Here is a 14,378-nt window from a genome sequence, read left to right as displayed (position 1 = left end):
AATAGTTGTCTGGTGAGGACAAGGGACTTGGGTTGAGAGTTCATTCCTTAAGTAAGAACCAAGCTTTATTTATTTACAAAATAAAAAAAAGAAAAAAAAGAAAAGAAAAGAAAAAAATAAAGAAGGGGAAAAAACGAAAGAAAGAAAGAAAAAAAGTTGGGGCAAGGGGAAGACAAGTTTTACACAAAAGTACTACAACAGTAACTCCCTTTGGTAAAAAGTGTAATAAATGTCTTGTACATCTGTTCATAGGTACTAAATCTGAAGCCACATAGAACTATGGTACACAAGAAGCTAGAGCAGTTATGCTAGCACATCAAAGCATATTTCTTTTAATAAAAAATCGACAGTATGTACATTATTTACAAAAAAAAAAAAAGAAAAACCAAGTTAAAATTTGTGTGTGTGTGTGTGTGTGTGTGTCAGAGAGTAAAGCTGGTGGATGGCACTAGGGTAGACTAGTAAAGAAGCAGGTACAAAACAGTTCCACGGGAGCTAAAAAGGACGACGGATTTGAAGTTGCTGAGGTTGAGAACCAGAGGAGAGTAAAGGGTGGGCAGCGAGGGATTCGTCAGGAAAAACCCACAAGATGATCAATCCCAAAGCCAAACTGCAGGTCCCAGATAAAATCTAATGGGTGATCTAGATGTGCTCGAGTGACCAGGAAAAAAAAAAAAAATCCAATCCAGTTTTTTTTTTTTCCTTTGGGGGGAGGGGAGGAGCAGTGGCCATCAGAGTTACAATCCATCTGAGCGGTGGGCCCTTCCCCAGGCTGTCAGTGGTGCCCATCCAGTCAAGGTGTGAACAGCATCTGGCTCCTTCATCGAAGGGCAGGCCCCAGGAGACTCCAGTCTTAGCTCTGCTGGTGTGTGCAAGCAAGCTGCATGTCTCTGTGCTTGCATGGATTTCCTTCCCCTCCAGGGAAGGCTAATACTCCAAACCCCTTGGGAAAAGTTCCAGCTCTGGCTTTTGTAAGGTATCCACGTTCCTTCTATGTAGCCCACTTGGTGCCAGGTTACACCAGCCACACACTCATCAGGTGGCCATGTCCCAGAGAGGCCCAGTGAGGCTTGAAAGGCATCTTCCTTGTTTCTTCAGTGTGTGTGAGTGCATGTGCTCCTCACACGCACACCCCTCAAGTTATCTGCTCTGGCTTTGCAGTTATGGGGCTTTGAACACTGTGCCATATTTGACACGGTACTTGTTAATGCTCACAAAGTGCAGGGTCTCTGTGTCACAGGTGGTGGTACAGGGCACCAGGCCCTCCAGCCCCTCACCCATGAGCCACTTGCTGGTCTCCGCTGCCATTTCCCGGGGCACATGCTCCTTGGTCCATTTATCTACCCAGGCCTGGAACCTCTGATGTAGCCGCTTGCTTACACGCTCATGGGACTGCAAAACAGAACAAGGAGGAAAAAAGCATGAAGTAAGATAATAGAAACCCCTTCACATACAAAGCCTAATTTTCTCTTAAAGCAGCAGAGAAAAAGATGTAGAGTCAAGCCTTTGATACTACTGGTTAGTTAGGAGTTCTCTGTTTAAAGAAGAAAATTTATTATTATTATTATTTATTTATGATAGAGAGAGAGAGAAAGGCAGAGACACAGGCAGAGTGAGAAGCAGGCTCCATGCACCGGGAGCCCGACGTGGGATCCGATCCCAGGTCTCCAGGATGGCGCCCTGGGCCAAAGGCAGGCGCCAAACCGTTGCGCCACCCAGGGTTCCCTAAAGAAGAAAATTGAAAGAGACTAAAGAGTAGAGCACGTAAAGAGTCAGAACCCATAAAGCCCCTGAAGAAATGCCAACACGGGGTCGAGCAGAACTAGTTCAGTACTTCTCATTTTTAGTATTCATTAGTATCAACTAGGGAACCTAATAAAAATACAGATTTCCTCGTTTTCATCAATCTGCATTTTTAAACTAGCAGCCTAGCTGCTTCTAATGTACCCCAAATGAGACACAATGAGTTGCAGCTATTAGGTCATTCCGTCAGGCAGCGTAAGATGAAAGGCATGAAACCCATTTTCCCTTCACGGTATTATGCAACGCTGGAAATCTTCAGGGCAGGCTTACGCCCCTACCTACCCATCCAGTGAATACTTTTTGGTGCCCATGTGTGAGGCAGAGGAGGGGATACAAAGATGAATTAGGTGTTACCCCACTCCCCAAATAATTCACATCAGACCTACAACCCACAGCATCCTGAGAAAAGTCCATTAACACCTCCCGCCTGAATGCTCTCGTAGTCCTTTCAAACTTAACCAGTTCAAAACACAGGGCTTGATGTGCCCCCAACCCTTCTTCCTAGCAACAGATTACACCCCTAAACTGCCCATTTACTCAAGCAGAAACAAATAAAACCAAGAAAAGAAAAAAAAAAGACCAGGCATCATTCTGGACATTCCTTCTCTTACCTACTCACCTCCGATCATTAGTACCACATTAGTACGGGCAACTGTTAATCTCCAAATTGTACCTTTGATCTAATTCTTACAATTCCCCACCGCCACCCTGGTAGCCCACCAGGTCACCATCACATCTCACTTGGACAAGAGCAGTCAGTCTTTTGAGCAGTCTCTGCCCTTCCAATTTCATGCCCCAAATCATCCCCACTGGGATGGACAGCAGTCCAAGCCATCCTTGTCAACAACATCCTGATGTATCGCAAACAAGATCCAAACCACAGTCTATAAGACTAGTAATGATATGTCTGCCTGCCCTTTAACTCCAAGTATGCCACCCGCCCTCTGGCTTGAGCCATGCTGATGCATCTAGTTTCTCAAACATGCCGAGTTCTTTCCTCTCTTCTGGCACTGCTTTTGCTAGTTTCCTTCACCTAGAAAGCACACCAACCCTCAATTCTTTACCAGGCTGGATCCTTGTCACTGTTCAGACCTCAAGCATCACATCCAAAGGACCCCTAAACAGGGCCTGCACACCAGCTACCCACGGTCACTTCAACTGGTTTCTTCCCTTGATGGTGCGTGCCACACTATCTACTTCGTGGCTATAGACCAGGGCCTGGCACAGTATTTGCTACGAAACCACCAGGAAGCTTGCACATCTGAGATAGCAAATGCAAACAGAACTCATACAAGAATACCACTTGGAAAGCAAAAGAGCCGGGAATAGCTTCGCTGAGGTACCAGATACTGTGGGTTCAACTGTGTCCCCTGTAAATCACTGTGCTGACATCCTCACCCCAGTAACTCAGATCATGACCTAACTAAGAAATAAAGTTGTTGCAGACATAATTAGTAGGGTATGATCAGACTATGGTGGGGTGGACCTGGAGTCCAGGATGACTGGCACCCTTTCAGAAGGGAAAGCTGGGCGCAGGCACACAGGAAGGACACTGCGTGAGGAAGAGGAAGGCGGATACCTGCAAGCCAAGGCAAGCCAGAGACTGCCAGCAAAACACTGGGTACCAGGAGAAGCACGGAGAAGAGGCTCCCTCACAGCCCTGTTCAAACCAACTCTGCAACAGTTCAATGTCTGACTTTTAGCCTCCAGAATGTACATGACAACACATTTCCGCCACGGTCTATGGTCCTTTGTTCTGACGTCTTTAACAGACTAATACACCTGCTTACTCAGCACTTCTCAAATCCAAGAGGTGGTTCTCATAAAGGGAGAGAAACCATCAGAAACCTGTGAGTTAGCTCCCTGCACGGAGCCTGCTTCTCCCTCTGCCTGTGTCTCTGTCTCTCAAGAGTAAATAAATAAAATCTTAAAAAAAAATTAAAATGTTTTAAAAAAAATCTTAAAAAAAAAAAAAAAAAAAAAAGGAAAAGAAACCAGTGAGTTAGGCCTGGGACTGGCTGGGGAGGGAGAGGTATAGAGAAGTTCCAGTAACTGGTTCTTACCTGATGAGCCCGGAGCAGCGCTGTTCTCCGATACATGTAGTCCTCTGACTTGATTACATACACCATCTTGTAGGAATTCAACTTGAATCTACACTCCAGTTTATCCAGGCTATCCACATTCTCCATGGTCTTCTTGCTATTTCCTTCCTTCCCTTCCTTTTCCTGCTGTTCTCGACCACGCTGACATTTCCGGATCCGTCTCAGGTTCCTACAAATCAGAGAAGTCCTGCATTATCAGAGCTCATCTAGATGCAGATTCCTAAGAGTCCCCTCAAAGGGGTTTTCCTTATCATATGCCTTTAAAGCAGTTATCACAATTTTAGTTACATATAACTCTAATGGCTTCATTGTAAAAAGTTTCAAATGCAGAGATACATTGGATAAAAAGCAGAAATCTTTAACCATCTCCTACCCCCGGGCCATGTGTCTTGGCAGAGGTAGCCACTGATTGTAGTTTTGATTTAAAACCTTCTAGGTCTCCACATACGTAATCATTCACCATAGTTCTGTTTTGGGATGTTTTTAAAAACAAAACAGGAATATACTATAAATATTATCCTATTATTCTCAACTTTTCACTTTAGTGTAAAGAGTCCTTTCATTTCAGGACACAAAGATTTGTCACATTCTCTTGATTTGCTACAGAGTAACATGCCTCAATTTAACCATTCCTTAACAGAAATCAACCGGAGATCTTCATCTGAACCACTGGACAAAGATTATTTGAACGCCTATTTTTTCAATCCCTCCCACCCCCTGCCCCCCCCCCCGCAACAACAGTACATAACTCCTGATTTCTACATACAAAGTTAACAAGACAATTCACATCGATGGATGCCTTGGCAGGTATATAAGAGCTGAATTCTCTCCAGAAGTAAGCTGAGAAAGGCTGTCAGCTAGACAGTGATATTGTTTCTAATACTTTGCTATGAAAAACATTTCCAGTTTGTATCTTTGTATACTTTTCTGTAGGATGGCAGATCGTTGGCCCAAGGACCCCCAAGGGGTGTACCAAGACTCTCTTCAGGAGATCAAAACTATTCTTATTATAATACTAAAACATAATAATATTGAAACATATAAAAAACCTTTTTTCCTATGTTTACATTTACACTGGTAGTGCAAAAGTAATGGTGAATACAAATGTTGGTAGCACCAAACTCTCCTTAGAAATCTTTGTGGTCTTCTCTGGCCATGCTCTGGCCATTAAAAGAGGAAAGCTGGAGGCACCTGGGTGGCTCAGCTGGTTAAGATCATGATCCCAGGGTCCTGGGATCAAGCCTCCCATCGGGCTCCCTGTTCAATGGGAAGTATGCTTCTCTCTCTCCCTCTCCCCCTGCTCCAAGTTTTCTCTCCCAAATAAATTAAAAAAGGCAAGCTGGTTTAAGAATGTCGATGATGGGGGAAACGCCTGGGTGGCTCAGCGGTTGAGCATATGCCTTTGGCTCTGGGAGCGATCCCGGGGTCTTGGGATCAAGGCCTGCGGCAGACTCCCTATAGGGAGCCCACTTCTCCCTCTGCCTCTCATGAATAAATATAAATATAAATATAAATATAAATAAATAAATATCTTAAAAAAAAAACCCCACAAAACACTGTCCATGATGGGTGCTGCTGTCAGTTAAGTGTTCAACTCTTGGTTTCAGCTCAGGTCATGATCTCAGGGTTGGGAGATTGAGCCTTGTGACAGGCTCTGTGATCAGCAGAGTCTAAGTTTCTCTCTCCCTTTCGCCACCCCTGCTGCTCGCTCTCTCTCAAATACATCTTTAAAGAAAAAAGTCCTTGATGAAAAAGTAACATATCTTGTCAAATCCCAGTCCCTTAGTTCATGTCTTTTTAATATATTGTGTAGTAAAATAGGAACTATACATACAGCTCCCTAGTGTGCCAAAGCACAAAGGGATTCTCAAAGGAAAGCACTTGAGCACTGCCTGAGCGGCAAATGGATCACTATTTTTACCTGAAAGAACAATGGACTATAGCCATCCTGGAGTATGTGTTGGCAGCTACTTTCTCGAAAAATGAACGATAATGGGCAGCCTGGGTGGCTCAGCGGTTGAGCGCTGCCTTCGGCCCAGGGCGTGATCCTGGAGTCCCAGGATCAAATCCCGCATCAGGCTCCCTGCATGAAACCGAATCTGCTCTCTCTGCCTATGTCTCTGCCTCTCTGTGTCTCTCATGAATAAATAAATAAAATCTTAAAAAACAAACAAACAAACCAAACAATAAAAGGGTGTCTGGGTGGCTTAGTCAGTTAAAAATCTGCCTTCGGCTCAGGTCATGATCCCAGGATCCTGGGATTGAGCCCTACACCGGGCTCCCTGCTCATCGGAGTGACTGCTTCTCCCCTTTATATCCTTTTTTTTTTTTTAAATAAAGATTTTATTTATTTATTTACTTATTTGACAGAGCACAAGCAGGGGGAGCAGCAGGCTCAATCCCACCAGGATCTTCGGATCATGACCTGAGCCAAAGGCAGGCTTAAACGACTAAGCCACCCACGCACCCCAAACCTTTAAGAAACTACCACTGGGAAGATTTTTGATGTCATGTCAAAGAATATCCATGATTATCTGAAAGCATATGAAAATTCTTTTTCTAGCTATGTATTTAAGTAAGGCCACATTTTCTTCACACATTTCAATCAAACAACACAGTGGAATAGACTGAATATAGAAGCAGATATGAGAATCCAGCTATTTTCTATTAAATCAGGAAACAGATCTGCAAAAATACAAAGCAATGTCACTCTTTCCACTAATGTTTTAAAATAGCTTTTCATTAAAGTGTTACTTATATTATATGGGTTTAGTGTTTTTCAAGTAAACATTTTAAATGTTTACTCAGCTCCAATCTCTAATATGGTAATATAACTAGATAAAGGGGTGCCAGGGTAGCTTAGGTGATTGAGTGTCAGACTCCTGGTTTTGGCTCAGGTCATGATCTCAGGGTCATGGGATTCATGTTCAGCAGGGAGTCTGCTTAAGATTCTCTTCCTCAGGACGGCTGGGGGCTAAGTGGTTGAGCATCTGCCTTCAGGTCAGGGCATGATCCTGGAGTCCGTCCCAGGATTGAGTCCCACATCGGGGTCCCTACATGGAGTCTGCTTCTCTCTCTGCCTACATCTCTGCCCCCCTCTCTGTCTCTCTTGAATAAACAAAATCTTAAAAAAAAAAAATTTTTTTTTCTCTTTCTCTTCCCCCTGCCCCTGCCTACGCATGCAATCCCTCTTGCCCTGTAAAATAAATCTTTAAAAAGCTGTATTACCTGATATAATCCACATAAGCAAAAGCTTTTTGGACTATTCAGTCTCTAAGAATATAAGGGATCTCAAGGCCAAAAAGACCTGAGAACCTCAGCTATAACAGCTGTAAGGCAAATTATTAGAAACCAAAGTTGTAGGGTAAAAGTCCCATACCTTTTAACTGCCCTGGCCCCAGAATGATTCTATCAATTTATTTATATTTCCCTCAGAGAATATCAAAGTGACTTCCTAGCCCGCACCCTCTACAACACAGGTTATAAATCTTTTAAAAACTTGGCCAACCTGGTGAGAAACACATGATATGTTTATCGTACAATTCCATAAGGCCGCAGACTAAGTCTGTTTTGTTGAAGAGAGGCCTGGCATGGAACAGCTGCTCAAAGCCTGCTGAATGAATCAAAGAATGAAAAGACTGGTGGGACCCTTCTGTTCACACCCCTTTCCATGTTCTGATTAGGGCTCAATCTAGTAATAACACAGATCTTCCTTGACTTTGGGGTTACATCTCGATAAGTTGAAAATACTGTAGGTCAAAAATGCACTTGATAAACCTAACCTACTGAAGGAACATCACAGCTTAGCCCAGCCCACTTTAAAGTGCTCAGAACACTTACCTTAGCCTACAATTGGGCAAGATGATCTAACACAAAGCCTATTTTATGATCAAGTGTTGCAGATCTCATGTAATCTGTTGACTACTGTATGGAAAATGGAAACAAAGTGGTTGTGTGGATACAGAACTGTTTTAAGTGTATCAGTTCTGGACCCCCGAACATGAGGCTGACTGGGAGTTGCAGCTCCTGCCCAGAATCCATCACAAGAGGATCATACCACAAATCACTAGCCTACAAAAAGACCCAATTCAAAATTTGAAGTGTGATTTCTAGTGAGTGTGTATTGTTTTTGCATCAAAGTCCAAAAATCATTTAAGTCAAACTACTGTAAGTGTGGGACCGTCCATATTGGAGTAATACCTTCCCGGAAAGGTAAGACATGAGATTTCAATTCCAAGCTTTTGGGAAGGAAGAAAGCCACCTTACTAGAGCAAAACCTCTTTTTTCTACTTTTGAAACTCCCTTTTCATCCTCAGATAAAGGACCAACAATAGGCTTTGCCTATAAATAGGAAGGAAAGTTTTAAAATTCTGTGAAGTGAATATAGCAAACCTAAGACTGTTATCTTTTGTGGGTTTTTTCCTATTATCTTCAAAAGAGAGCTATATTTTGTTTTTAAAAAGTTAATTCTAATATAGTTAATGTACAGTATTGTAGTAGTTACAGATATACGATATAGTGATTCAACACTTTCATCATGACAAGTGCTTTCTTTAATCCCCATCACCTATACCACCCAACCCCCTACTTCTCTCCCCCCTTTGGTGACCATCAGTTTGTTCTCTATTGTTTTTATTTATTTTTTTATTTATTAATTACACACACACACACACAGAGAGAGAGAGAGAGAGAGAGAGAGAGAGAGAAAGGCAAAGACACAGGAGGAGGGAGAAGCAGGCTCCATGCCGGGAGCCAAATGCGGGAATTGATCCCGGGACTCCAGGATCACGCCCTGGGCCAAAGGCGGGCGCTAAACCACTGAGCCACCCAGGGATCCCGTTTTTTGTCTTTTTTTCCCCCTTTGCTGGTTTCTTAAATTCCACATATAAGTGAAATCCTATGGTATTTATCTTTCTCTTATTTCACTTAGCATAATACTCTAGCTCCACCCATATTGTTGCAAACGGTAAGATTTCATTCTTTCTTATGGCTGAATAATACTCCATTTTATCTATCTCCATCTCACACATCTTCCTTATCCAGTCATCTATCAATAGTACTTAGGCTGCTTCCATATCTTGGCTGTTGCAGATAATGCCACTATAAACATAGGAGTGCATGTATCCCTCTGACCTACTGTTTTTGTATTCTTTGGGTAAATACCCAGTAGTATGATCACAGGGTAGCTCTATTTTTAATTTTTAGAGGAACCTCCATACTGTTTTACTGTTTTCCACAGTAGCTACACCAATTTGCATTCCCACCAATGGTGCAAGAGGGTTCCTTTTTCTCCACATCCTTGCCAGCATGAGGTGTGTGTTTTTGTTGTTAGCCATTCTGACAGGTGTAAGGCAATATCTCATTACAGTTTTGATTTGCATTTCCCTGAGGATTAGTGACATTGAGCATCTTTTCATACTTCATTTGGCCATCTGTAGGTCTTCCTTGCAGCAATGTCTGTTCATGTCTTCTCCCCGCCCCCCCCCTTTTTTAAAGATTTGAGAGAGTGTGTACATTCATGCATGAAAGGGGTGGGAAGGAGGGGGAAGGAGAGAGAGAGACAAATCTCAAGCTGATTTCCCACTAAGAGTGGAGCCAGATGCAGGGCTTGATTTCATGACCTGAGCCGAAATCAAGAGTTGGATGCTTTAGTGACTGAGCCACCAGGCACCCCTGCCGTTTTTAACTGGATTATTTGTGTTAGAGGTTGTTGAGTTGTGTAAGTTCTCTATGTATTTTGGATACTAACCCTTTATCAGATATGTCATTTGCAAATCTCCCATTCCGTAGGATGCTTTTTAGTTTTGTTGATTATTTCCTTCACTGTGCAGAGCTTTTTATTTTGATGAAGTCCCAATAGTTTACTTTTCTTTTGTTTCCCTTGCCTCGGGAGACTTATCTAGAAAAATGTTGCTACAGCTGATGTCAAAGAAATTACTGCCTGTGTTCTCTTCTAGGATTTTTATAGTTTCGGGTCTCACATGTAGGTCTTTAAAATCCATTTTAAGTTTATTTTTGTATATGGTGTAAGAGAGTGGTCCAGTTTCATTCTTTTGCATGTAGCTGACTAGTTTTCCCAGCACCATTTGTTGAAAAGACTGTATATTCTCTTCCTGCTTTGTCAAAGATTGACCACATAAATCGTGGGTTTATTGCTAGATTTTCCATTCTGTTCTACTGATCTATGTGCCAATTTTTGTGCCAGTACCATACAGTTTTGATTACTACGGCTTTGTAATACACTTTGAAGTCTAGAGTCGTGATACCTCCAGCTTTGCTTTCCTTTTTCAAGACTGTTTGGCTATTCAGGGTCTTTTGAGGTTCCATACAGATTTTAGGATTATTTGTTCTAGGTCTATGAAAAATGCTGGAGGTATTTTGATAAGGATTGCATTAAATGCATAGATTGCATTGGTAGTATAGACATTACAATATTTCTTCTTCCAATCCATGAGCATGGAATGTCTTTCCACTTCTTTGTGTCTTCTGCAATTTTTGTCATCAATGTTTTATAGTTTTCAGAGTACGAGTCTTTCACCTCTTTGGTTACATTTATTCCTAGTTATCTTACTATTTTTGGTAAGATTGCTATCTTTTGAAAGGTCTGCTTTAAAGATTGTTGCTTGGCTGGGTTCTGGAATCCTGGATTTTGGGAGAGGTGCCACCATTCCCTAAGCAATAAAAGTGGGTCACTGTATCTAAACTATTCACATAAATATATGGTTTAATCTGAAAATTTGCTTTCTGGGAGTCTAGAATTTTGTATGTGCTAGGGAGAGAGTGCCTACATGACTATCACCCAATAAAAAACCCTGGCACTGAATCTCCTAATGAGCTTCCCTGGTAGACAGTATTTTATTTATTTTATTTTAAAGATTTTATTTATTCATGAGAGACAGACAGAGGGAGGAGAAGCAGGCTCCATGCAAAGAACCTGATGTGGGACTCAATCCTGGGACTCCAGGATCATGCCCTGAGCCAAAGGCAGATGCTCAACCACTGAGCCACCCAGGCATCCCTGGTAGACAGCATTTTAACATATTGTCATAATTTGTTGCTGGGAGGAATTAAGAGCATCCCATGTGGCTGCAATGGGACAGGACTCTTGGAAGCTTACATGTGGCTTCCTCTTTGTCACAGATGCCTTTTATCCCTGTTGATTTAGCTCTGTATTCTTTCACTGTAATAAATCATCACTGTAAGTATGACTACATGCTGAGTCCTGTGAGTCTCTTCCTAGTGAATCATCAAAGTTTAGAGACTGACACACACTCCTAACCAATATAGGAAAGTTACTGCTGATTCTCAAAACTCTGGATTCTCCGATGCTTTGGCACATGATCCAAGGTAAGCGCATGTTATAACAGCCACAGAAACTTTGAATTAGTGTCCTCGGTGACCTTGCTATTCAGCAGACAGAAGAGCCAATTGAGTAAGCAAAAACCAAGGATCTGAAAGTCATTTAACTTTCTGTTCCTCAACGCTGTGCAAATATATACTACCAATATGTGACTCAGTTCACTCACCTTGGGAGAAATACTGGTTTCCGTGCCAGATGCTCACGAAGCTCAGGAGAGGTAGTATCAGAATTCATGTATCGCTCCACATAGTCTGACCAACGCTAGGATTATAAACACAAAATGGGAATGGAGAAAGCGAACAGAAACTAGACTCCATCCTCCTTAGGAAGTCTAGCAAGCTCTAGGACTAAAATGTCAAAAACCTTTATATTTTAACATCAAAAATATATTTCCATAATAACATGCTGTTACCTGGTACTGACCCACAGCTTTAAAATCCTGTTAGGTAACAAAACTCAAAGTTTGTGTGAGATACTTAAAAGTTACCCAAAGTCAGAAAGGGGTAGAGACTGGCTCACTGACAAGTTTTATTTCCCCACAGAGGGTTTTGTTAAAGAATAAACAATGGCAAATGTCTGAAAATCAGTATCTTTCACATTAAAATCTGGACTTCTGGCATCTCAAAAATATTTTTCAAAGAGTTGGCAACTAGGAGTCAATATTCCCACAGAACAACAATCTCCCTTCCATATCCCCTCAATATCCCACACATGGCTTGCATCTCTCATTAACATTGATATCGGGCAGATGATACCTCTTTTGTTGTTTCTTATACTTTAGAAGAAAAATAGAAAGGCTGCCAACCATGAGATGTCCTGATAGATGGCTTTCCTGATGGCTACATAAGACTGCCATGAACCCTAAATATATACCACCAGGTAGCCCTTCCCTTCCGTTGAACACATGGCTGGAATGGCCTGCACTTTAAACATCAGGTTCTGACTCTTAACATGCCTGAGGCTGTCTTGGCCTTCTAGAAGACCATCAACTAGGCAGTCTCAGGATATGATAGCTCTCTAAGCACACAGTTTCTGCAATATACTTGTCCATACCTCTGCTTCTACAGGGTCATCTGAGTTTTCCTCTTCTGTATCCAAGAGCTCAATGGTCAGCTGAACCTGGCCCTGGCTCTGAATAAACATAAGCTGCAAATAAGGAAGCAGAGTGTAAACAAAAGATCATCTCCAAAGCTATAAACTAGCTGCTCAAGGGTTGGGAGGTAGGGAGGCAATAAAGTTATAAAACTTCACTTTAACTGAAGAGATGAGGCAGGTACTCCAAAGTTTAGGAGGCAGGTTATAAAAAGGCAAAGTCCAATCTTGCTACCAGCACAATGAAAGGTTAGAGCAAAAAGCACCATTTCATGCTTCATACCCCTTGCATTAGCTGAAGCAATAATCAATGTAAGAGTGTTTTAAACTTATTTTGTTCATTGGAAAGAAATACGGCATAAAGCCAGAACCATAAAATGTCAATGCCATTTCACCCAATAATTCCATTTCTGGAATTTTTTTTTTTTAAGATTTATTTATTCATGAGAGACACAGAGAGAGAGGCAGAGACACAGGGAGAGGGAGAAGCAGGCTCCATGCAGGGAGCCCGATGTGGGACTCGATCGCGGGACTCCAGGATCACACCCTGGGCCGAAGGCAGGCACCAAACTGCTGAGTCACCCAGGGATCTCCCCATTTCTGGAACTTAATACAAAAACGTTAACAAGCCGATACCATGAAAGAAAAGAGAAGAGAAGAAAAGGAAAGAAGGAAAGAAAGAAAAGGAAACTTCTTATACCAAAGTGAAGTAAAAAACATCAAACCCAACCAAGAGCAGCAATCAATTCTACTGCTATGAAGACTACCACGCAAGGCAGTGCCTGGCTCACTTGGTAGACCATGTGACTCTTGATATCCTGGTTGTATGTTTGAGCCCCATGTTAGGTGTAGAGATTACTTAAAAATAAAATCTTAAAATAAAATAATAAAATAATAAAATAAAATAATGAAATAAAATACCAAGGCATCACATCCACTATGGTGTAAGGAACACAAAACATATATTAACAAGTGATTTGCTGTAATAGTATCAATCATATTTGAAGTTCTTATAATTCTGAGTTCTAACATTATTTGTATGATTTTCTAAAAAATTCATATGTAAAAGCAATACACTGATTAAAGGCAAAAACAAGTCATGCTTTGCACAAAAGAACTATTAAATGGTGGTGGCACATGAGACCTCTGTCAGAATTCCAAGATTCTCAATGCCCTTATCCTAACAGCTTACTGCAGACAAGATCACTGTCCCGATCACATGCAGAAGATCAGAAGGAAGCTTGAGAATCATGTATTTCAACCTGCTTCATTTTACACAGGGAAAAATCTAAAATTCAGAGTTCTCACTTTTCAAGGCCACATGGTCAATACGTTAACCGGACTAGAAGCCAGTTCTTCCAGAGAAGCTTTAAAAATTCCTACATGCTAGTAAAATTTAAAACATGAAAAGAACATAATACATGCAAAACAGATTTGAAAATAACTGTCTCAGGGCACCTGGGTGGCTCTGGGGCTGAACGTCTTTGGCTGTATTTGGATTAGGGCATGATCCCGGAGTCCTGGGATCAAGTCCCACATCGGGCTCCCCATAGGGAGCCTGCTTGTGTCTCTGCTTCTGGGTGTGGAAGGAAGGAAGGAAGGAAGGAAAGAAGGAAGGAAGGAAGGAAGGAAGGAAGGAAGGAAGGAAGGAAGGAAGGAAGGCAGGCATGCATGCAGAGAGAGAGAAAGAGAAGACAAGAAAAAAAGAGAAAAGAAACAAAACTGTCCCTTAACATTTGCTCCCTACCCGATCTAGGATGACCTAGAGTGTCAAGATTTATCCTATTGCTTAAGGAAATCAATTTTTAAAGTGATACTGAGAAGATCGTCTCCTCTCTACTTAAAATGCAACTTAATTTCACCTCCAAAAAGGCTCCTCCACCTGTCACCTGGCTTGTTAGGCCCTTTAATGTGTTTACCCTGGCTCTCCCAATTCTGCAAGCACTCCCCTAGTCTTGACTAGTTTCATTACTTGACTGCACACAACCATCACCCAAATGGTAACTGCCACCAGTTGTGAA

At 41.9% G+C, this 14,378-nt stretch overlaps 1 protein-coding gene across 6 annotated transcripts in view; it reads right to left on the bottom strand.

The window, feature by feature from the left end:
- Positions 1–43: 43 nt before the first annotated feature.
- SIN3A (SIN3 transcription regulator family member A) overlaps positions 44–14,378 on the bottom strand; it is a 73,592-nt gene continuing 59,257 nt past the window's right edge. For 5 of the 6 annotated variants that reach the window (XM_055319904.1, XM_055319905.1, XM_055319902.1 and 2 more), the window contains 4 exons: positions 12,319–12,411; positions 11,432–11,526; positions 3,867–4,074; positions 44–1,392 (listed from right to left, as the gene is read on the bottom strand). In XM_055319904.1, coding sequence (XP_055175879.1) covers positions 1,162–1,392; positions 3,867–4,074; positions 11,432–11,526; positions 12,319–12,411 — 627 coding nt within the window. In that variant the 3' untranslated portion in view covers positions 44–1,161. Of the gene's footprint in view, positions 1,393–3,866; positions 4,075–11,427; positions 11,527–12,318; positions 12,412–14,378 lie in introns of those variants that run through there. The other variant, XM_055319906.1, reaches the window with a different exon arrangement.

Source organism: Nyctereutes procyonoides, unplaced genomic scaffold (assembly GCF_905146905.1).
Source record: "Nyctereutes procyonoides isolate TBG_1078 unplaced genomic scaffold, NYPRO_anot_genome, whole genome shotgun sequence".
NCBI classification, from domain to species: Eukaryota; Metazoa; Chordata; class Mammalia; order Carnivora; family Canidae; genus Nyctereutes; species Nyctereutes procyonoides.
This window is presented reverse-complemented; position numbering and strand designations above follow the sequence as displayed.